General features: G+C 57.3%; 2 protein-coding genes across 6 annotated transcripts in view; both read right to left on the minus strand.

Moving 5' to 3' along the window:
- ACOX2 (acyl-CoA oxidase 2) overlaps positions 1 to 23,113 on the minus strand; it is a 71,078-nt gene that overhangs the window by 24,675 nt on the left and 23,290 nt on the right. The window contains exons 1-10 of one of the 3 annotated variants that reach the window (XM_004616471.2): positions 11,889 to 12,003; positions 9,716 to 9,921; positions 8,809 to 8,971; positions 8,538 to 8,689; positions 7,617 to 7,724; positions 5,676 to 5,795; positions 5,300 to 5,415; positions 4,688 to 4,860; positions 2,172 to 2,334; positions 154 to 344 (exon numbers count right to left, since the gene is read on the minus strand). In XM_004616471.2, the coding sequence (XP_004616528.2) occupies positions 154 to 344; positions 2,172 to 2,334; positions 4,688 to 4,860; positions 5,300 to 5,415; positions 5,676 to 5,795; positions 7,617 to 7,724; positions 8,538 to 8,689; positions 8,809 to 8,971; positions 9,716 to 9,875 (1,346 nt within the window). In that variant the 5' untranslated portion in view covers positions 9,876 to 9,921; positions 11,889 to 12,003. The other 2 variants (XM_055135511.1, XM_055135512.1) reach the window with 2 other exon arrangements.
- FAM107A (family with sequence similarity 107 member A) overlaps positions 20,892 to 23,113 on the minus strand; it is a 53,406-nt gene continuing 51,184 nt past the window's right edge. For all 3 annotated transcript variants that reach the window (XM_055135519.1, XM_004616495.2, XM_055135518.1), the window contains one exon: positions 20,892 to 23,094. In XM_055135519.1, the coding sequence (XP_054991494.1) occupies positions 22,987 to 23,094 (108 nt within the window). In that variant the 3' untranslated portion in view covers positions 20,892 to 22,986. The remainder of the gene's footprint in view (positions 23,095 to 23,113) is intronic.

Raw genomic sequence — 23,113 nt, forward strand, 5'->3', positions numbered from 1 at the left:
GGGGGAGGCCGAGGCCGTGGTCCAGGAGAGGGGACGGCGGCCTGGCTGGGCGCCGTGGTGCCTCCGGGAAGAGGTTCCGATCAAGCCTTAGCATCCTGCTCCCCTTAGAGTTCTGCTTCTGTTCCAGTGGGGGCCGGGCCCCGCCCGCCTTACCTGGCCACCTGTAAGTAGAGCACCGTGTTCTCCCCCTCGTAGGTGCAGGAGGCGGTCACTTTGGTGACCAGTGATGGCAGGCCACTCAGCTTTGAGAAGCCGTGTCCACCGCAGGCCCTGCGGCACGCCTCTGTCCCCTGGGCGCAGAACTCCGACACCAAAGCCTTCATCCCCGAGCTCAGTGCATGGAGCTGCGAGAAGAAGCGGGGAGCGTCGTGAAGGGCCCCCAGGACCGGCCAGGCTTCCCCCTCAGGGAGCCCCTACTCTCAGGATGGCGTAGGCTGGGCCGCGGATGTGGCCGGCAGCAAAGTCTGGCCTCCCCGCTGGGACACATGAACTCAGTGTCTAGATGGGCAGTGGGGGCAGGGAGGGGGTGGCAGCATGGGGAATAAGAAAGCTGAGACTGAAGTGTGGCACCTCATCAAAGTCACACAGGTAGCTGGGCCAGAGAGCTGTGGGGGCAAGAAGAAGAAGGGCAAAAACAAACAAAAGAAAAAAGGGGGCTGGAGCAATAGCACAGCTGGTAGGGCGTTTGCCTTGCACGCGGCCGACCCGGGTTCGATTCCGAGCATCCCATATGGTCCCCTGAGCACCGACAGGAGTAATTCCTGAGTGCAGAGCCAGGAGTAACCCCTGAGCATCGCTGGGTGTGACCCAAAAAAAAGCAAAAAAAAAAAAAGAAGAAGGGACCAGGGCTGGAGCGATAGCACAGCAGGTAGGGCATGCAGAGCCAGGAGTAACCCCTGTGCATCGCTGGGTGTGACCCGAAAAGCAAAATAATGATAATAATAATAATAATAATAATAATAATAATAATAATAATAATAATGGACCTAGGATGAAGCTAGGATGAAGGTAGCCTGGGGGAGGTCTCACTCAGTGCTCATTGCCCATTCGGGGTTAGGTCTCGGGCTGGCAAGCAGAGGGGCTGGGTGGGGGTGGGGGTGGGGGAGGAGGGGTGAGGCATCAACGCCCTGCTCTGGCTAACAGGAGGGCCTGGCAGGCAGCTGACCAGATCGGGTCTTTGTTCTTGAAGCCTCCCACAGGTTTCAGACTTTCCAGTGCTGGGGGGAGGCGCATGTCCTCTCGGCCCTGTGAGCCAGGATGCGGAGGGTACCCGCTGTGCCCCGGGAAGGATGAGCCGGAGGAGTGCACAAAGCCGCACCACAGCAGGGGCATTGGCGTGCGCGCCAGCCCAAGGTGTTTCATCCGCAACGCTGGGGTTCGGAGGTGTTCAGGAATCAGAATCGGTTTTTGGTTTTTTTTTGAGTTTTAGGCCGGTAAAGCAGGGCATTTGAGGTAGAGTAGATGTCATAGTACCCGTAGAGGAGTCTGGGATAACCTAAATAAGCAGACACCATAGTGCTGCAAATGTGCTCAGACGTGGCCGGTGCGATAGGACAGCGGGTAAGGGCTTTGCCTTGCACGTGACTGACCGAGGTTTGGTCCCCAGCATCCCTGAGCACCACCAGGTGTGATTTCTGAGTGCAGAGCCAGGAGTAACACCTGAGCACCACTGGGTGTGGCCCAAAAGCAAACAAGGAAAAAAAAAAACCACGTGCTCAGGGGGCCCACAGGGCTGCCGCAGCGACTGTATTCTGAGTCAGACTGTGGGTTTGCTGGGCACTTGGGGATGCCAAGTGCAATCTGGGATTGTGCACCCTGGTGTTCTGTCTAGTGGGTGTGATTATTTCCTCTGTGTTGCCTTAGGGCCACGGGGAAATCATGTGGTGCCAGGGATCAGCCAGGCCGCCTGCTTACAAAGCGTGCGCTCCAAGTCCTTGGCGCTATCTCTTGGCACTGAGGCTGCCTATTGTTTTCGGAGCTTTCTGGGGGCAGGTGGGCGTGGGTTTACTTGTTGGGGTAAAGTTCACCGTGGGTACCTTGGTATATGGGAGGGACCCAGTGCGGGGCTGTGGGAACAGGGTTGTGGCTGCTTCCCAGGGCAGGTGGGGGAGGGGGCGGGGTAGGGACAGTTTCACTGGCCAGCCCCTAGCGCCCCCGAAGAGAGCAGGTACCTCGGGCAGGAGGCTGAAGTCTCGGTCCCGGATGGCTCTGTAGGAGTGACGGAAGAACTCCAAGAGGTTGTTCGCCAGGAAGTGGAATGCATAGGCCGAGGCCAGCGGAGGGAAGAGTTTCTGCTGCTGCGTCTGGTAGTCCAGGACTTTGGCTTCCGGGTCACTGAGTGGAGCAGAAGCAGAAGACTGAGAACACTGCTCCGTGCCACAAATGGCTTCTGACATTCCCCAGGGCCAGGACGGTCCTGGGGGAAACTAAGAGGACAGTTGTTTTGGTAGCAGGTTGCAGAGTCAACTGTTAGGGGTCAGTTGGTAATCTTACAAAATCCCCACAGCCCATCTGAATTAGTTCACCCAGAAATCCTTGCTGAGGGGAACTGACAAAATGGTGGCAGGTGAATCATTCTGCTTCAACCCAGACGCTTCTGCATGCCACACCCCGGGACTCAAACTGCTCTTTTATTATTATTATTATTTTTGCTTTTTTGGGTCACCCCCAGAGATCCACAGGGGTTACTCTTGGCTCGTGCACTCAGGAATTACTCCTGGCGGTGCTCAGGGGACCATATGGGATGCTGGGAATCGAACCAGGATCGGCTGCGTGCAAGGCAAACGCCCTACCCGCTGTGCTATCGCTCCAGCCCCTCAAACTGCTCTTTGACTGCCAAGGTACATGTGCTGTGCCTGGGACCTGTGCAGAGGCCGGTCCAGAATTCTGAGGACATGGACAGAATCCCAGGAGGACACGGCACTGGCCAGTGGTCGCTGCTGTGTCCTTCAAGCCGGAGATGAGCCCGCATGGTAGGGCCTCCCTTTGTGAATGGGGGGGGGGGGTGAAAGGTGAGAGTAAACCCCAGCTTCTGCCTGTCCAGCCTCTTGCCCACTGCAGCCCAGACAGCAGCAGCCTCCTCCTCCCCACTCTGCTGGCCTCTGGAGAACACGCCCGATGCCCTGGTCTGCCAGAGGCCATTGTGTCTGGCACTCTGGATAAGGTGCATGTCCTTGATTTCTCCTCAGCTACACTCTGAGGATCATTCCCATGACACCCGGGTTGAAACTAAGGAAGCTGGGGTCGGGCAGCTGGCCTTAGCTCTCACAGGGGGCCGGTTGGACGAGGGGTCCCCGGCCTCCTGGTCTCTAAGCCCCAGGCACTTAGCATTTGACTCCTGGGTCCCCGAGCTCAGGGCAGAAGTACCACCAGACACCCGGACCAGTGTCCGCTGGCTGCTGTCCGTCCTGCTGATCTGACTGTCCGTCTCACAGGGGAAGGTCAGGGCCAAAGGAGGGGGCAGGGCTGGCCAGGGGGCACTGAGGACAGTCCGCCAAGTGGAAGCTGTCCCCTCCTAGTCCCCAGCTTCCTTTTTTTTGCTCACGCAGCTGTGAGCTCCCGCTCCACTCACCACACTGACACCATTTTTCTGTGTCCTGGGTGGGTGTGTCGTGCCCACATGAAACACATTTCATTGAAAATTTTGTTATTCAATCTTCACATACTTTTGCCTAAGGAAACTTAAAAAAAATTTTTTTTCTTTTTGGGTCACACCTGGCAATGCACAGGGGTTACTCCTGGCTCTGCACTCAGGAATCACCCCTGGCGGTGCTCAGGGGACCATATGGGATGCTGGGAATCAAACCCAGGTCTGCTGCATGCAAGGCAAACGCCCTACCCGCTGTGCTATCACTCCAGCCCCAAGGAAACTTTTTTGGATCATTTTTAGCAGATTATTCATAACAAGCAATACCAAATAAATTATTTAGGGCCTGCTGTTGGGGCAGTCTTGGGAGTAATTGGGAAAATTTGAAATAATGGGGGTGGGAAGGTGTTATGGTGGTGGGATTGGTGTTGGAATATTGAATGTAATAAAATACTGTGAACTTTATAAAAATAAAATAAATTTTTTTAATTGAAAAACAATTTTAAAAAAAGAAAATTTTGTTACTTATTCTAACTTCAAATTTAACAGACAGTCCTGCATTTTTATGTTCTGAACCTGGCAACTGTGTGCACACAGACATTAAGAGAGGCGAGAGGCCTTTGCTCTTTGGCACCATGGAGATGAGGGAGTGTGATCCCGATGCAACCACGGACAATCACACTGGCCCAGACTTGAACTTACCCTGGGGGGAGGCTGACACTCCCAGCCAGAGAAACCCTTTCTGATGAGGACAGGCTGCTGTGAGGGTGAGGAGCTGTGCCACACACACACATACACACACATACACACATACATACACACTTATACTGACTCATATACAGACACACAGACACACATATATACACATTCACAGACACACACACACGCACACCCCTGAGAGAACAAACACAGAAGCCACAGTCCCCTGCAGTGTGCCAACCTGCTGCCCGTCACAGAACTGGACACTGGAACCAGTCAGACCATAGCCCAACTGGTGCTAAGGGCCAAGGACACCAGCCTGGGAACCCACGAGGCTAAGAGAGCCGAAGGCCAGGGCCAGGCCCTGACATGGGCAGCAGTGGCGGGGGGCGGGGGCCTTGCCTGGGCCGGAGGCGGGACTGGTGGCGGATGACAGAGTAGCGGATGGCGATGCAGCAGGCCTTCTGCAGCAGGGGCACGATCTCGCCCAGCAGCAGCTCCACGCGCACCACCACCATGGAAAGGTAGTTGCTCTGCGGCGTCCCCAGCTTGACGTAGGTGCCGTCAGGCCGGACCTGGTGGGCCAAGGACAGGTGCTGGGTCTGAGCTGAGGCTCGTGGTTCAGCAGCCACGAGGGCGGATCAGCACCTGTTGCTGGTGGCTGGGTGCCACTGTCCCCAGGCCCTGGCTCGGGCTCCTGTGCTGGGACTCGCTGGGCGCTCGCTAGAGTCTGCAGCTGAGCCCTCCTGGCCGGGGGACACACAACTGGCTTCTGTCCCGTGGCCAGTGTGTCCACACACACTGCGCCCTCCTCTCAGCTTGCCACCCCATGAGGTGAGCGTTTGCTCCCAGGAACTGAGTCTCAGCGAGGACAAGTTGAGCCCGAGGTGACATATATCTTTCACCCAGCTTTCAGGGACACCAGAGCCTGGGACCTCAGCGTCATGAAGGAGGCCGCAGAGCAGTGGCTGCCAGGGACAGCCGCTGCCCCCCCCCACCCCTCGGCTCACCCACCTGTGCAAAGCGGTTCAGCATGTTCTCCCGGGGGATCCGCACGTGGTCCAGCCGCAGGAAGCCATTGTCCGTGTGCTCAAAGTCCATCTTGGGCCCGATGTCTCCAACGGTGACTCCTAGTAGAGGAAGGAGACGGGACAGTCTGTCACTCAGTGACACACACACACACACACACACACACACACACACACACGGTAGCTCACCCGCGCCTCACGGCAGCCTGTGCCCCCTGGGGGGCGAGTCAAAGTCAGGACACGCCAGGTCTGCCCCACTGGGGCCCTCTGCCCAGGGGAGATATACCCCCTCATTCCCAAGATGGCACGGCTGGGTGGGGTCTCCTCGCAGGGGTCCCCGAGGCCACAGCAGCAGCACTTACCTGGCAGTGGGCTGTGGTCCTTGAGGCTCCGGATGGGCACGATGAAGGCGTGCATGCCCTGCCGGGCTCCCGAGCAGATGAGCTGGGCCTGCACCAGGGCGTGGGTAGCGGACCGTCCCACTGAGGGCAGGGGGGAGAGGCCAAGCGTAAGCCGCTGCTTGGGAAGGCGTAGGGTGTGGGGTGGGCGGGCCAGCTCTCCCCTCGAGGTCCGGGATGCAGATCCCGCTGATGGCAGGGAATGGGGGAGGGGTGCCGGGAACCTGGGGGAGCCCCGCTGGGAGGCCCTGCTTTGGCAGAAGAAGGGCACAGGGGGGGAGGGGGGGAGTCCTGAGCCCCAGATCTGCCCCGGGGGGCACGAGGAGGTGGGCCCAGAGCAGGGCTACGAGTGCCAGGGGGGCCTCTCCCTGTTGGGGCTGGGCTGCCTGGAGCCCCCAAAGTCTCTCACAGCACGTCTGCTCAAAAGCCTGGCTTGAGGCACTTATCCGGGCGCTCGGGGGCTGGTGGGGCAGGGGCTTCTGTCTGAATGCCAGCTTTGCTGGGTTAGCGGCCGCCTTACGAGCGACAGTGTCACATGTGGGCAGGGATGCTCAAGGAGGTGCGTGGAGGCCCAGAGGGACCCCCGCCCCTGACGTGCTCTTCTAAAGGGCTCAGCTCGGTCACTGAATTCCAGCGGAAACAGTCTGCAAGGCGCTTCTGGAAGTGCGCGGGCCCCGTGGCCGGCGAGAGCTACTCTCCGACAGTGCTCAGACAGTCGGGGCCATGCTGCTCCCTGCCAGGGACTCCCCAAAATCACTAAACCTGGGGGGGCACTGCCCCCAAGGAACCGAACAAGTGTGACCCTGGCTCGCTGCAGATGTGCATCTTTGTTTTTCTGTCCTTCAAACCTGGTACTGGGGGCCGGAGAGAGTACAGGGGAATGGCCGAGGCGCTTGCCTTGCACATGTCTGATCTGGTTCAACCCCCAGCACCCCATAACGTCTCCCGAGACCTGCCGGCAGGAGAGAGCAGCACTGGTTGTGGCCCCGAGCAAAGACAGAACAAGGGAAACCTCATCATGACTCGCTCTGATGTCAGCCCAACTGGGAGGCATACAGACGCATCACTCCAACAGGCCCTGAGAGCCCGCCCTGGCCTTCCCTGCCCGGCTGGGCGCGGGACTTTCCCAGTTAAGGGGATTAAAGTTCTGAGAGTGGATGGGTCCTCGAGGTGGTTTGAACCCTGTCCTCTCCGTCGTTTTACCTGCTGTCCCCCCTTATCTCTCTCTCTGAATACTCCCTCCTCCTTTCTTCTCGCTCTCTTGCCCTGTAGCTGGAGTCTTTGCATCCGCTATGTTCTGTTTTTCCCCTTAGCGCACTCACCCACTACTCCCCCACCCCCATACAAGTGCCACATGTGTCGTCAGCACTTGTTCCTGTCAAAGTGGAGGGGAAGGGTGGAAGCCCCTCAGTCCCCTTGGGCTTCGCCAGTCTCTGAGCCTCAGGGAAGCGCAGTGAGGCTGCCACCTGGCGGCCATAGGGGAGCATGGCACTGGTGGGCCGAGGGGGCCTTCTCTGGTTTCCAGCAAGGTGCAGGTGCGCTGGACCCAAAGCAGTCAGGAGCTTGGGAGACAGAGGAACTGGGGTATGGGAGGTCCCTGTGTGTGAGAGACAGAGACAGAGAGAGAGGGAGAGAGAGGAGAGAGAGGGAGAGAGAAGAAGCGAGAGGAAGGGAGAGGGAGGGAGGGGGAGAGAGAGAGAGAACCTCGGCCCTCACGCTCCAAAGGCTGGGTTGCTTTTTACAGTTGCTTCCAAATTCCCTCATGGGTGAAACTCTCTCTGTCCCACCCATGGCACAGGGCGATCCCCTGGCGTCAGGGAGGTCAACCAAGGGGGCCTCCAGCCTCGACAGGAACTCAGTCTGAGATGCTCACACTGTAGGGCTGTGTGGGTTGGGGGTACTCACGGTCCCCAGGCCACCACTTGGTGGCTGTCAGTGTGGGACTGTGCATCACGAATTCCTGGGTGGCTGCATCATAGGTGGCTTCAGTCTCCAGGCCCTGAAGATACGTCCCTAGGAGTCAAGGAGGGAGGGGCATGCTGTGAGACAGGGTACCAGGCCGGGTGCCCAGGGGGCTGCATCTAGCCAGGCTGAAAATGTGCATGGGGCAGGGCCCTGTTTTCCAGCACCTCTCTCCCCCCTCTCCCTCTCCCTTCCGCTCCTCTCCCTCCTCCTCCCTCCCTGTCCCCCCCCTCTCCTCCCTGTCCCTCTTTCTCTTTCTCTCTCTGTCTCTCTCTCTCTTCTCTCTCTCCTTCTCTCTCCTTCTCTCTCTCCTCTCCCTTTCTCTTCCTCTTTCTCCCTCTCTCCTTCTCTCCCTCTTTCTCCCTCTCTCCTTCTCTCCTTCTTTCTCTCCCTGTTTCTCTCTCCCTCCCTCTCCCTCTTCCTCTCCCTCTCCCTCTCTCCCTCCCTCCCTCTCTCCCTCTTCCTCCCTCTCTCCCTCCCTCCCTTTCCCTCTTCCTCTCTCCCTCCCTCCCTCTTCCTCCCTCTTTCTCTCCCTCTCTCTTCCTCCCTCTCTCTTCCTCCCTCTCTCTCTCCCTCTCTCTCTCCCTCTCCCTCTCTCTCTCTTCCTCCCTCTCTCTCTCCCTCTCCCTCTCTCTCTCTCCCCCCCCTCTCTCTCCACAACACCCCCCTCTCTCTCCCTCACCAGCAGCCCAAGTGGGGGATGAGGAACAGCTGCTGGCCTCTCCAAAAGGAATAACCCTTCCCATCACCTTCACACAGGACGCTGGTCTAAGTTGGGACCCGGTTCCCCCTTCCTCAAGCCCCTGACCCGCCTGCTGGAGGGTTTCCCGGGCAGGTCTCTGAGGCGCGCAGCCTCCCGCTCACCGTGGCCCAGTTCCGTCTGGGCGTACGTGACGATGATCTGGAACTGGGAGCTCGGCGGGCCCCATTTAGCGATCTGTTCATCTGAGCCCAGGCTCTCGAGCGCCTTCTGGAACACTCTGTGGATGTTGAAGGCCATGTCTCCAGAGAGGGCTCTGTGGGGAAGACAGAGGCGGCCGGTGAGCAGCGGCAGGCGGGGGGGTATGGGGGCTCACCTGGCAGCTTGGGGGCTTGGGGAGATGCCCGGTGAGCCGCTCTCTGCAGGAGAACGCACCTGTACGCGTATTTTAGTTCCAGCCCGTCTTCAGGCCAGCCCAGACGCTGTGCCAGCATCAGGACACGGCATGCCTTCTGCACGGCCGCCTCGTAGCGTTCATTCTGCGTCATGAAATAAATATCCTTCACACTAAGCGTCTGGTCGCTCTGGATGATGCGCTCTGCCGGGGACAGACAACAGAGGCCTCGCAGACCTGAGTGGTTCCTGGTAACCCCACAGGTCCCCACCCTGGCTGGTGTCAGGGAAGGAAGGCGGCGAGCACTGTGCCCAGAGGAGGCAAATGACTTGTCCCAAGTGGCTGGGCGCCACAGAGCGAGAGTCGGGGCTGGCGTTGAGCCTCCTGCTCCAGGCTCGGAGAGCACCGACGTGACAAAGATACCTTTCCCAGCTCGAGGTCGGGGAGGTTTGAGCTATGTCTGGTTGATGCTGCTATGGACTACTCCTGGCTCTGTGCTCAGTGGTTTTTTTTTTTCTTTTTTGGGTCACACTCAGCGATGCTCAGAGGTTACTCCTGGCTCTGTTGCACTCAGGAATTACTCCTGGCGTGCTAGGGGACCATACGGGATGCCGGGGATTGAACCCAGGTCAGCTGCATGAAAGGCAAACACCCTACCCGCTGTGCCATCACTCGGGTCCTCAGGGGTTGTTCTTGGCCGTGCTTGGGAGGACCATGGTGCTGGGGGTCAATCCTGGGTCGGCCGCGTGCCAGGCATGTGCCTTAACCTCTGTACTATCTCCAGGCCCAAAGGAATGAAGTTCTACCAGTGAATTTTGAGAGCAGGACTGGCTTTTGAGAGATGGGACTGCAGTGAAGGACCTTTCCAGGGCAGCCTCTGGGCGCCAAACCGCTCCCCCAGCCCCACGCCCCCGCCCCCGCCTCCGCCCCCGCCCCCACTCCCCTTACCGATCTCCCTGCGGAGAGCAGTGTTCTGGGCGCCTCCGTCGAGGAGGTTGGTGAGCCGCTCCACGTTGAAAGGCCTCACGGACCTCTCGCTCTCTATGTCGGGGTGCACGCCCCTACTCGGGGTCTCCCCCATGGACACGCGGTACGCTGGGCTGCCCATCCTGGCTCCGGCTGGGCTCTCCACTTTCTGGCTGACTGCAGAACACCTGTGCAGGGGCGCGGACATGGGGGAGAAAACGCTCAGCATTGGAGCTCCACTCCAACCCCCCGCCAGGCCCGCCTGGGCGCTGGGATGTGTGCCAGGGCTTCGGGCATCACCTCCCATAATGGCCTGGGAGGTGGCAGGGCAGAACGCGTTAGCCAGAAAGGGGCTAAAGCCTCCCGCCCCCTCCCCCCACCGCCCCCAGACACCTGCAGCTGTACAAACAGCGCTGCTGTACAAACTCACGGGGCCCCCAGACCTGCTTTGTCCACATCCCCTGAGTGCAGGGCCCCTTGGCCACTGCTGGGCGCCGATGGCATAACTCTGGGAATACCCTACCCCAACTCTGGGCATTCACAGGCCCCCCAGAGCCACGGTAGACCCCGAGTCCTTCATAGCAGTCCCTGCCTGCTTAGCAATCCCCGTTTCCCCTTGACAGTCTCCAGTGCTTCTGCTCTAGTTTTCTGATTGTTTCCAGTTTGGGTTTTGGGGCCACACCCAGTGATGCTCAGGGCTTACTCCTGGCTCTGCACTCAGGAATTACTCCTGGCGGTGCTCGGGGAACCGCACAGGATGCTGGGGATTGCCATGCAAGGCAAGTGCTGCGCCCGCTCTATTATCCCTCTGACTCCTATGTTTTGTTTTTGTTTTCTTTTTGGGTCACATCTGGCGATGCACAGGGGTTACTCCTGGCTCTGCACTCAGGAATTACTCCTGGCGGTGCTCAGGGGACCATATGGGATGCTGGGAATCGAACCCGGGTTGGCTGCGTGCAAGGCAAACCCCTACCAGCCATGCTATCACTCCAGCCCCAGACTCCTATGTTTCTGTTTGATTTTGGGTGCACCTTGGCAGGGCTGGGGAGTTACTCCTGGCTCTGTTCCGGGTCCACTCCCAGACGTGCTTGGGAGACCACGTGGCACCGGGCGTCCAGCCCAGACCATGGAGCACAACAGGTGCCCTGCCCCTTGGTCTGACCCTCATAAATTTTTCTGAAGTCTGACAGTGCTCAGTGCCACTGCTCGTGGTTCTGGGGGACCACGTGGGAGAGTATCAAACTTGACTCCGGCCCACAGCCATTCTCTGGGCCCTAGCCCCAGACTCCAGGGCCCCCTCCTCGCAGAACCTTCCTACTGGCAGCGCCCCTGGGACAACAGAGCAGTTCTTGTGACCCCCACCCCCACCCCCAGCCCATCCCCTAGGGGTGGGTGATCCTGTCTCCAGGCAGGCCATGTCAGGGGCACCTCTGCTTTATCCTGGAATCTGGGAACCAGCTGACAGGCAGCCCTGACACTCTTTCCTGCAGGGGCCCATTTTCGGGGGTCCAGTCTTCTGCACCCCAGCCTTACAACTAGGCATGGTCGGTCTTCCCCGGGTAGAGCAGGGCAGGAGCCAGGGAAGAAGCTTGGTGGGGTCACAGGCTGCAGGGTTGTGGGGACGCTGGGCATGTTTAAGCCCCGCCCCTCATCTGTACAGTTCCCCCCCCCACACACACACACTCAGCTCTCCCCGCTTCCTCTGGACCCTGGAACACTCAGGGCCCTGGGCCTCAGCCCGGCCTCTGGCTGGCTGGCGCGTGCCCAGATGCCCTTGCCTTTTCCCTTTCCCGCTGCTCTTCCGTGTCCTCAGCACACGGGCAGGGTTGCACCAATGTCACCTTTTCAGTGTGGCCCACGGGACCACCCTCTTCCAGACCCCCCCTTTCCTCGCCTTTCTCGGGGCCCTCACTCAGCTCTAGGGGCCTCTTTCCCTCCCCTGAAACCGCCAGGGCGATTTTGCTCACGGATGGGGCTTCCTGGGCTCGCCCACCCCAAGGTCAAGTCTGTGCAGGGGCTGCTACCGCACCGCGGAGCCGACCTCTGGCGGCGGGTCTCGGTGCCGGGGCGCGCAGGCGGTGCTCGGGGCCCCTGAGGTGCTCGCGCCCCGCTCGCCGGGCCCTGCCCGTCCCCCGCCCGGCCCGGCCGGACTCACTTGGGTCCCGTGCGCCGGGTTGCGCCGCCTCTGCTCGCTGCAGGCCCGGGTCCCGGGGCTCAGGCCCGGCCTAGGCCCGGCGAGCGCGGCCCGGCCCCTTTCTCCTCCCCCGGGGCCGGCCCTGCCCCCGGCCGCGCCCGCCCAGTTCGAGCCGCGGCGCTGCAGGCCCAGCGGGTCCCGGGCGTGGAGCCCAGGGGGTTCGGCCTCCGCTTCCCGCCTGGCCTCGGGGCTTGGGTTCCGACCCGGTGCACGCCCGCCCCGGCCGGTTCCGTGGCGCCCTTCCCCGGCGCGGGTGGGAAGGGCAGGGCCTGGTCCAATGGGCCGGTTCGGTGGCCTCCCTGCTCCTCCGCAGGAGCATCTCTCGGTCCCCGCAGGGCGCAGGGTGCACGGTGCTCTCCAGCAGCCGCGACGCGTGCGGGCCGCGGTGCGAGGCCTCGGGGTGGTGGTGGTGGTGGCGGAGGTGTCGGGGGTGTGCACTGGCTGCAATGACTGAGCTCATCCTGATAGTGTGTGGCTGGAAGTGGGGCGTGGGGGCTCACGCCGTGCACTGCGTGTGCTCTGACGCTTAGCCACCCTCCGAGATCCCTCCCATGCTGACCTCACTGCCCAGTGCCCAGCAGGAAGCAAGAACAACGCAAAACCGCCCTCGGGAAACTTGTAAACTGGGGGTGGGGGCTCTGAGGCTGTTGGAAAAAGAGAGAAGCACTGTCGGAAGGAGCCCAGGACTCTAAGCGGGATATTCCAATGGTTTATGGTTCTGAACTTGAATCTTTCTGCACTGGGGATGGGGGGGAGGGGGGATGCAGTGCTGGGGGTCTATCACCCGGACTCCCTGCCAGCAAGGCAGGAGCCATATCCACCGACCAGACACCGCTGTCTTCTCCATTCCAGGCTGAAAACCAAGCTCTGTCTGCCTTTGCGGTTCTCAGTCCCTGTTGAGCCACGCAATGGTGTCCAACCGTTTTGTGCTGGGGACAGTGGAAATCGGAGCCCTGGTCTGGCAGAAGATAGACCTACACAGTTCGCTTCCACCTGCCCCGCGTTCCAGGCTTCCCAGGTGTTCAGTGGCTGTAGCGTGTGGGCCAGCCGGACGTTTCTGTGCATCCGTGAAAGCTGGACTCCGGCTGTTATCTCCGAACTCTCCTCTGCATAGGGCCAGGCGTTGTCTCTCCCCTCGCTGGTGGGGACGCCGGCCTTACAGCCGGCTGCTCACACTCGCTTCCTGTCTGTGAACTGCTGTTTCCTTACCAGTAGAGCCTCCGATGCCAACCTGATCTCCCTTGAGTTTATAGAAAACAGTTCGTTCCCATAGGCTGCCTTGGAGTTGTGGTGTTTTGAATAAACTGGTGTGTCAACAAAGTGGTTTTCTGAGTTCTTGAAGTCTCTCGTGCCGATTAGTCCAACGTGTGGAGGAGGTTCTGGTACTTGGGTCGGATGCTGGGTGAGGCGGCTGAGCCTGACTCCAGGAGTAAAGTCAGAAATGGAAGCTGGACCTGTCCCCATTAGGTGTTGGAGAGTTGGGAACTTGGTTGCTGGGAGTGAGGAAACCACATGCTTTTTTATGACAAATGGGGACAAAAAAAGGCACTGTCACTCGAGGCTCACACCTCCACGGTGGTGCATGTAAATAACTTTTATTTAACTGACATGTTCCCCCCGTCCCTTCCTGTGATTGATTTTGTGATGACATGGTGCTCACTGTGGGTGACAGTAGTTTGGGTGCTTGCAGAGGTGGTTGTGATGCTCACTTTGTTCTGAGCTGGGAGGAACAGACAGCAGTGCAGCTTGGGCCACAGGCACAGGTTGGGCAGTGCTGGGGCCCTACTCTGAGCTTGTGCTCAACAACTAAGTAGGAGCTCAACTACTAAGTCACAGCCCTGGGCACTGAGTTGCTTTTTGCTTTAACTTTTTTTTCTATTTTTTTTTTTTTGCTTTTGGGGTCACACCTGGCGATGCACAGGGGTTCCTCCTGGCTCTGCACTCAGGGATTACCCCTGGCAGTGCTCAGGGGACCATATGGGATGCTGGGAATCGAACCCGGGTTGGCCGTGTGCAAGGCAAATGCCCTACCCACTGTGCTATCGCTCCAGCCCCTGCTTTAACTATTGATTTTCACCTGAATCACTTCACCTTTTGACACCTGCAGACTGGTGAAAATCGGAGAAATATTTTGCAGATTGGCAAAATGGCGTGTGCGCACACACTGGCGCTGTGCGCACAGACAGTCCTGTCAGCTCTACTCAGCACCAGGTACCGGCAAGAAGTCTGTGAAGCTGCACTCCTGATTCAAACCAACCCCGACCTAAACCCTCAGTGCTGGCAAGAACTGTGTTCTCCAGATCACTGTCCTGTTCTAGCCCTGAACTGATAAAAAGTACACAAAGATGGGCAGGAACCAGACTCTACCTTAAGACAAGAGCTTAGAGCTTTTAAAAAAGGGCTTTGGGCCACATCTGGCAGTACTCAGGGGTTACTTCTGGCTCTACACTCAAGAATCACTCCTGGGGGCTGGAGCCATAGTACAGCGGGTAGGGCATTTGCCTTGCGTGTGGCTGACCCGGGTTCAATCCCTGGCATCCCGTAAGGTCCCCTGAGCACTGCCAGGAGTAATTCCTGAGTACAGATCCAGGAGTATAGGAGTAACCCTTGAGCATCACTGGGTGTGACCCAAAAAGCCAAAAAAGAAAAAGAAGAAAGAAGAAAGAAAGAAAGAAAGGAAAGAAAGAAAGAAAGAAAGAAAGAAAGAAAGAAAGAAAGAAAGAAAGAAAGAAAGAAAGAAAGAAAGAAAGAAAGAAAGAAAGAAAGAAAGAAAGAAAGAAAGAAAGAAAAAGAGAACGAAAAACAATCACTCCTGGATAGGCTTGGGGGCCATGTTTTTTGGAGACAGGGATTGAACCCAGGTGGGCAGCATGCAAGGCAAGTGCCTTATTACCATACTATGGCTCTGCTCTTGACACTTTTTTTTTTAAGGTCTATGAATCCACACTCTTTGTATCCCTTGCTATCTTAGCATGCAAGAGACCAAGGTCTTCCATTTCAAAGCTGGGGATTCTTCGATGACCTGGAATATCAGAGAGCTGTTCCCAGGCACGTGTGCAAAGTTGTCATGGCCTTTCTGCTGCTTTTCCCTGATCTTTTCTCACCATGACCTCTGCCAGCCACAGCCTGTCAGAAGCTGGAGCTGCTAATATGCCCGGAGTGAAGACCCCCTTCTGCAACAGACCCACAAGTGCACAGGGCTCAGCCCTCCTGTCCCAGAACAGGTTTTCAGGTTGTTTTGTTTGGGGGCTTACTCCTGGCTCAACACTCAGGAATTACTCCTGGCGGTGCTGGAGGAGTGGGGGCGCGGGGACCATACAGGATGGCAGGGATTGAACTCAGGTCTGCTGCGTGCAAGGCAAGTGCCCTACCCAGCGGGCTTCCACCCTGACCCCTTTAGCTTAAATTTTTATATAAAAGCTTTTAAGACTTTACAGTAGCAGAGCGAGCACATGACCCCACCAGCATCCAACTGCAGCTGTCGTGAGGAGCACTTCAACTGTGCTGTGTTATTGCTCCCGATTCATTTTTTTTAACCTTTTATTTCAAAATAACTTGACTTTCAGAAAGTTGCAAAAAACAGACCTTTTGGAATATCTTTTACTTAACTTTCATCAGTGTTAACATCTTACACAACCATTGCCCAATGTTTGGAACTGAGAAATGAACTTTGATACGAGTTTAGTTGGTAATTTTTTTATCTTTGAAAACAGAGCTCAGAGAAACCATGCAACGTTATGTGTTATTCTTGCAAAAGGATATGTGTGAGAAGGGCTGAAGCAATAGTACAGTGGGTAGGGCATTTGCCTTGCATGCGGCCGACCTGGCTTCGATTCCCAGCATCCCATATGGTCCCCTGAGCACCGCCAGGAGTAATTCCTGAGTGCATGAGCCAGGAATAACCCCTGTACATTGCTGGATGTGACCTCCCCCCCCCCCCAAAAAAAAAGGGATATGTGTGAGAATCAATAAAGGCAAGAATTGTGGAGAGCAGGTTGAGGAGAGAACAGGCACGCCTAGTGGCCCACTCTGGCCTCTAGGCCAAACACAAAAACACCCAAAGTCATCATCCACTATAGTCTGGAGAGGCGAAACCTAGCAGAGATGAAATCTTTACTGTTAACCAACTTTACAGTATTGGTTCAGTCTCCCAAGTTAGAGAAACAGCCCCTCTTAGTGACTAACTCTTGTTAATGATTTCAGAATTTTCTTTGAATAAATCACTTTTTTGTGTGTGCACTGGGGATTGAAATCAGGGTCTCATGTGTGTTAGGTATGTTTTGTTTTGTTTTTTTTAGTCTACATGACTTCTTTAATTTTTTATTTCTTTTATTGAATCACCATGTGGAAAGTTACAAAGCTTTCAGGCTTAAGTCTCAGTTACACAATGCTCGAACACCCATCCCTTCACCAGTGCATATATTCCACCACCAAGAACCACGGTAAACCTCCCCCCCCCCGCGCCTGCTCCCTAGCCCCCCCACTGCCTGTGTTTGTGTTTTTTTTTTTTTAAAAAAAAAGGGGGCTGGATCGAAAGCACAGTGGGTAGGGCATTTCCCTTGCACTAGGCCAACCCGGGTTCGATTCCCAGCATCCCATATGGTCCCCTGAGCACTGCCAGGAGTAATTCCTGAGCGCAGAGCCAGGAGTAACCCCTGAGCATCGCTGGGTATGACCTAAAAAGCCAAAAAAAAAAAAAAACCGATTTGAGCTATTACACTGGACCCATACCTTGCATTTTGAGATAAATCAGCACCCTTTTATTTACTTTTGAAAGCCATCACCTTAAACATTATATATTTCCTTCCTTCCTTCCTTCCTTCCTTCCTTCCTTCCTTCCTTCCTTCCTTCCTTCCTTCCTTCCTTCCTTCCTTCCTTCCTTCCTTCCTTCCTCTCTTTTTCTTTCTTCCCCATACCCACTGGTGCTCAGGGGTTACTCTTGGCCCTACCCTTAGGGATCACTCCTGGTGGGGTCAGAGGACCATATTGGGTGCCTGGGTCAGCTGTGTCTTGGGTACCTGCCCTGCTCACTATCTATCTCTCTGGCCTCAAACATGAGATATATTTTTGGAGTCATGACCTCCCAGGAGAAACTGCTGTCAACGTTTGTGGCTTCAGCTTGTGTTGTGGCATTTGGTATCATGTCAAAATGATGGTGCAATAACGAACCCACCCCCAGGTCTGAATGGCTAACCCCCAGCTAATTTCTCTCACGCGCCAAGTTTGCTGCTGGTGAGGGACATTCATGATCCCGGTGGTGATTTAAGAAGACAGAATGTTCTTATTTCTTGGTTCCTCTGTCTTAAAGGAACTTCTCGTGCTGGATGCCGAGGCGGAGAGAGGTGCATTTCCCCAGTGCTCCTTATGACCTCAGCCCAAAAGTGACCCAGATCACACTTCTGCCCCAAGTCACCCCCCAGGACTCCTGCCAGGTCCCTGCCTAAGAGTGAGGGCCGGGAGCAATGGCCCGGATGGCCAGGGAGGAGAGGAGCAGGTCAGGGCATGGAGCCTGCTGGCCCACAACGCTCTTGGTTTCCTCGGGACTCCGTAGTGGATCAAAGCAGAGAGAAATTCTTTGAAGTTGTTGTAATTAATTTATTTTTGTTTTCTTGTGCCACACCTGGCTCTGCCTACGGCTTACTTCTGGCTCTGCACTCAGGAATCACTCCTGGCGGGGCTGCGGTGCCCTGCGGGTGTCGGGGAGTCAAGCCAGGCTGGCTGCGTGCAAAGTGAACACCCTCCCCACTGCGCTATCACTCTGGCCCATCGAGAGTTGTTTTAAAAGAGCAGAAAAGGAAGGGAAACGTGGAGATGAAAGGAATAAGGTGGTTTCCTGCACCCCCAAATTGAGGCACAGGGGAGTCTTAGGGTGGGCAGCCCTGAGGCAGGGCTGTGTGCTGGGTGAGCTTCAGTCTCAGAGTGATGGAAACTTTGAAGGACTTGGTCAGTGACAGATGCGACTGCACGGGGCTGCCAAGGACAGGGAAGAAGATAGTAATTAACTTTGGGGGTGAGAGGGGGTTGTCACACCTTGCAATGCTCAGGGCTTCCTCCTGCCTGTGTGCTCAGGGATCACTCCCGGAGGGTCTTGGGAAACAATCTGCAGAGCAGAGCTTGGCATCACGCAATGCAGAATCCTTACCCCCTGTGCTATCATTCCCTGCCCTTTTTTTTTTTATGCTTTTTGGGTCACACCTAGCGATGCACAGGGGTCACTCCTGGCTCATGCACTCAGGAATCACCCCTGGCTCACTCAGGGGACCATATGGGATGCTGGGATTCGAACCCGGGTCGGCCACGTGCAAGGCAAACGCCCTACCCACTGTGCTATCACTCCAGCCCCCTCCCCCTGCCCTTGTTAAGTATTGGTTTTACTTGGGTGCCAGCTGTGTGCCTGGCACTTCCCAAACTTTTTACATTTGTCCACTGTCCTCTAAGCAACCCGTGAGGCTGGCATCATCGGACCCTCATTAAGAGATGAGAAACCCCCCAACCATGCATGGAGCTGATGGCTGAGCCGCTGTCCCTCCCACCTCACCCACCAGTCTGGAGTTCATGAGACTTTGGAGTCTGCCGAGGGTACTGGAGTACCATGCAGGGCTGTGCTGCAGTTCTGCAGGACGGAGGGAGCATCCCCAGGCGGCTGGAAGCGTGCCAGGCTCCGGGCCAGATGCTCTGGTCTGTTCTCTCAGCTTCCAGTACGATCCCGGATATACTAGCTGGTGCTCTGTGCCTGCTTCTGTCCTGCACCTTCCGCCAGTTTTGGGGCCAAGGGCGGGCACTGTAGCGCCCCTGGCCATGTCCATCCAAACTGGGGCTGAGATTCCTGTCCTCGAGGCCCACTCTGCCAGCTGGCGTGGACCTGGCAGGGAAAGAAGGAGGCGGACGGCCAGCACGCCAGCAGAACGTTTCTGGCGACAGATGGCGAAGCTTGAATGTGGGTGCTCTGAAAAACATCCTCCCGCGGCCCCCACGGTGCGAGCCGCGGGGTAAACGCGCGGGCTCACGTCTCGCTTGCGCCACCTGCTGGCCGTGCGCCTGCGGCTGGTCTCAAGGTGGGATTCGCACCTGGGGATTTCTCCGAGGATTGAGTGAATTGAAGGGAGGCTCTGGGGAATGAGTGAACGAAATTAGCCTCAAGTGCTAATCCCGACCCCGACATGTTCAATGAGATCACTCAACTGCACCCTGCATCCTGTTAGGGCGGCCCGGGTCCCTGAATGGTGCTGGACTGACCCAGTATCGTTGGGACTGGTCCCTGCCTCCAGCCCCTGCAAGCCCTAGTCCAGCCCTGGGGGCTGCCCCTCTGAAGGCAACAACGACAAAAGGTATAGGTTATAAGACGGGTCACAGAAATGGAAACTGGAGGTCAGCAACTTGCCCAGGCTGGCAAATCATGGTTGAGCCAAGCCGGGGCTCAAACCAGGCTGGGCACAACATCAGCTTTCTCCACCGACGCCGGCTTTGCAGACGAAATGAGCAATTTAGGCCAGACACTGAGACAGGCAGAGCTTGTGAGGAGGGAGCCCTTGCTGGCTTTGCCCCGTGAGACACTGGGCGGCCCCACCCCTCTCTCTGTAAGGTCTCTCCGTGGAAGGCGAGAGCGACAGGGCACTTTGTGAAAGTCACCCCCCTGTTTCCTCTGGGAGAGGGTGACCCACATTAGTTTCAATAATGAGGACAGGACGAGGTTTGGCTTGGCTGCGAATCCCCGAGAGCGGAGAAGATGCGATTCAGGAGAGGCTTAGCGAAAGGGGGCATCCCAAGGCGAGACTGTGGGGTGGGCGTGGGGGAGGATTGGTGGGTCTTTGGGACCACTGAAAAATCAGCTCCTTTAGAGACCCCTCACTACTGAGACCACTCACTATTTGAGAGACACACAAGAAAAAATCAGCCAGATCTGTGTCATGTGGTGATAAATGGTGAGGATAATTAAGGCAGGGGAGGAAGGAATAGGAAATGTGTGGGAGACAGTGAGATTTTAGGGGGCTGGGGGGCTTCATTTGGATGAAGACAGTGAGGAACAGCTGTGTTCCCCGAGGGAAGCTTTCCTCTGGGCTCGGGGTTGCAGTGCAGAGACAAGAGGAGGAAGAGCTGGTATTGATGCTGGGCAGGGCTGCAGGATCAAGAGGGAGGGCAGAAGAAGTGAGTCAGGGGATAAGAGGGGGCTGGGGGGCTGGGGAGGTGGCACAAAGGGCGGGAGTGCAGACTTTGCATGAGGGAGCTCCAGGTTTGATCCCCAGCACCGCACGCTCCTCCAAGCACTGGTATATCCCCATCCGCCACAATAAAGAGCTGGACCCGCAGAACTGTCTAGTCAGCGGAAGGCAGTGGAGAGCGAGTGCCGAGAAGCGGCCAGCTCTGCCTTTGGGTTTAGCAGGCTTATCTGGCTGCTCCGTGGGGGGCAGGGGCAGAGCAGTGAGACCAGGTAGGAGGCGGCCACGGTATAGTCCCGGTGTTGTGAGTCCCACTGAGCCCCCGGATGAGGCAGACTTCCTGAGCAGTATGGGTCACAAGCGCTCATTGGCGATGCCCCAAAGCCAGCTCCCAGACTGGTGCCATCCGAGGCATTACTGCGGGGGGTCCTGATCCATTTGGGTTTTGATGGTGAGAGGAATCTGGACTTGGGGGGGCTGGAGAGATAATAAGGCAGATAGGGCACTTGCTTTGTGCTTTGCATGCAGCTGACCTGGGTTCCATCCCCGGTATCCTGTAAGGTCCCCGGAAAACCACTAGGAAAATTCTTGAGTGCACTCAGAGTAGCCCCTGAGCATTGCCACGTGTGCTCCCCCAGACCCCTGCCCAGAACAAAAACAAAATGCAAAAAAAAACCCAAAAAACAAAAAACAACAAAAAAGAGGAACCTGAATTTTCAGTATAGGCTACAAGTCATTTTGGGCAGAGAACCACCGACCTATATTAGGAATGCTTTGGACTATAAGTAAAAAAAGAACAAGCAACCTGTGACTTAAACAAAGAAGGTTTTATTTTATTTACAAGAATTCTGAAAGAAGACAGTTGCTGGCATTGGCTTAGTCAATGATGATAAGGCTCAACGTCTCTGAGAGTCTCTTGGCCTTTTTCTCCTGACAGCAAAATGGCTGCGATGGCTCCAGGCATCACATCACCAACCAAGGCAGAAAGCAGGCGGGGACTAGGAAGTGTTAGCCATGTCAGTATCATTTATCAATAAAAGCATAAGATGTCCCAGAGCCCAGTAGACTTCCTTTAAATTTCACTGGCCTGTACCTGGACACCCTAAGCTGCAAAGGAGGTTGGGACAAGAATGTGGACTTACAACCTGCCTAGAGGGAGGTGGCTTGAGAGGAGTCGGACTGATGCCGGGGAGTGCACCAGGGTGTCTGCATGGCATGAGGTGCAGCACCAGGCCACCTCTGCGGTCCCCGAGGGAAGCCCCGAGCAGTCCCTCTGAGGACACTCTTTGCTTCGGGATCCTGCACCTGTTGCTTCACTCTCACCCCAGAGGAGGAGTCTGAGATGGTGCCACTGCAACCTCACGAAAACAGCCACTTTCGGGGCCTTCCAGCTCGACTCACACTTTTTTTTTTTGCCACACCTGCCAGTGCTCAGAGGTTACTCCTGGCGAGGTCAGGGTTGGTCCTGTGCAAGGCCAGCGCCTTACCGGCTAGACTGTCACTCTGGGTCCTCAGTGATTCGCTCTCTCATGCACACACGACACAGCACAGCGACACGGACCCCCTCTGTGGGCACTACCCCCTCCCCGTCCCTGGCCTGGTCCCGCTAAGCATGCAGAGAGGAAGGGGTACGAGCCTTTCATCCTGGGAGTCTCACATCTGGCTCCAAGACCCAAACCGCCACCTAGTAGGTGCTGGTGAGAGAAAAGGCCTTTCTCGCACGGCCCTGCCCGCTGGGAGGAGGCGTGCCCAGAGCCGAGGAAGGGGGGCGTTCTTCTTGGGGTCTGGCGCATTCATTCTCTGACCCTCGCAGAGCCCCAGGCAGCCCACAGTTACAACACAGGGTCTCACGGGAAAGGGGTTCCTGACTTCCCAGGGGCTAAAACCAAGTGGCTGGAGATGGGGACTCAGAGGGATGGGGGCGGGGCGGGCGGTTTCAAGCCTCTGCTCCTGTTTCCGGAGCTCGGTGCTCACCACGGTGCATCTGCTCTCCACAGGCTATTTGGTCGGACTGTGGTTGGGAACAGACTATGTCGTCAGCGTGGTTGGGACGCAGATTGGCAACAGCCCTAGGAACTGGGCGCAAACCCCCGCCACATCCATCCTCGGGAGCAAGACGGGGTCATAGAGAGCCCCGGGGGCTGTGGCGTGTGTGGGGACCTTCAGGGTGGAGGGGGGGAGGAGCAGTGATGGCCTGCTGGAGAGTTCCAGCCCGCAGCTCTGGAGAAACGGTGCAAGCCTCAAACCAGTGGCCCCATGCTAGGGCGCGCAGACATCAAGCCCCGTCTCAGCGCCACTGAGTCCGAGGCCTGAGTTCCCCCAGGTGCCCAGGCTGGCCGGGAAGGCCATGGAGAGGCTGCGGGGGGTCGAGGGGGGGTGATTGGGGACAGGCCGGTGAGCTCTGGGCCGCCCGGCCCTTCCCTGCCTTGCCCGGGACAGTGGCACCTGAACGTCCCCCCTGGCCGCTCACGACAGGCGGTCCAGGCTGCTTTGTCCAGTGGCCCAGGCCTGCTGCAGGTCACACCAGCGGCCGGATACTCTCCCAGGAGGCTGGCGGGGGCGGGGGGGGGGTTGCCAGAGATGCCACAGGGTGAGCTGGCCAGGTCAGAGACCCTCCAGCTCTGCCAGGAAAGCCTGCAGGGCTCAGGACCCCCGCAGGGAGAGGAGCTGCTGAGAGGTCTGTGCTGAGGTGGGCCGGGGAGGTGGTCTGTGGGGGGCGGGGGGCTGGGGAGAAGCCGGGCCACAGGCTCCCGGAGGGCAGATTTCTAGGAAGCAAAGCCAAGTGCCATCAATGTCACAGATGCCCCAGATCTCCGGTCCTGGGCTACCGGGTACGGGCGGGCTGGAGCAGGGCGGCTGGGCGGGGGCACAGTCGGTGGAGAGGGGGGGGTCCCCGGCCAGCTCTACAGCACTCTCTCCTCACTGCCCAGGGCTGCGATTCTCCGCAGGTTCTCCCGGACCTTGATGAATTCAGGTGCATGCTCCTCTTCCTTCTCCGGTGGCTTTTCCAGCTGAAGGAGAGAGAAGCGA

Source organism: Sorex araneus, chromosome 4 (genome assembly GCF_027595985.1).
Source record: "Sorex araneus isolate mSorAra2 chromosome 4, mSorAra2.pri, whole genome shotgun sequence".
Classification (NCBI taxonomy): domain Eukaryota; kingdom Metazoa; phylum Chordata; class Mammalia; order Eulipotyphla; family Soricidae; genus Sorex; species Sorex araneus.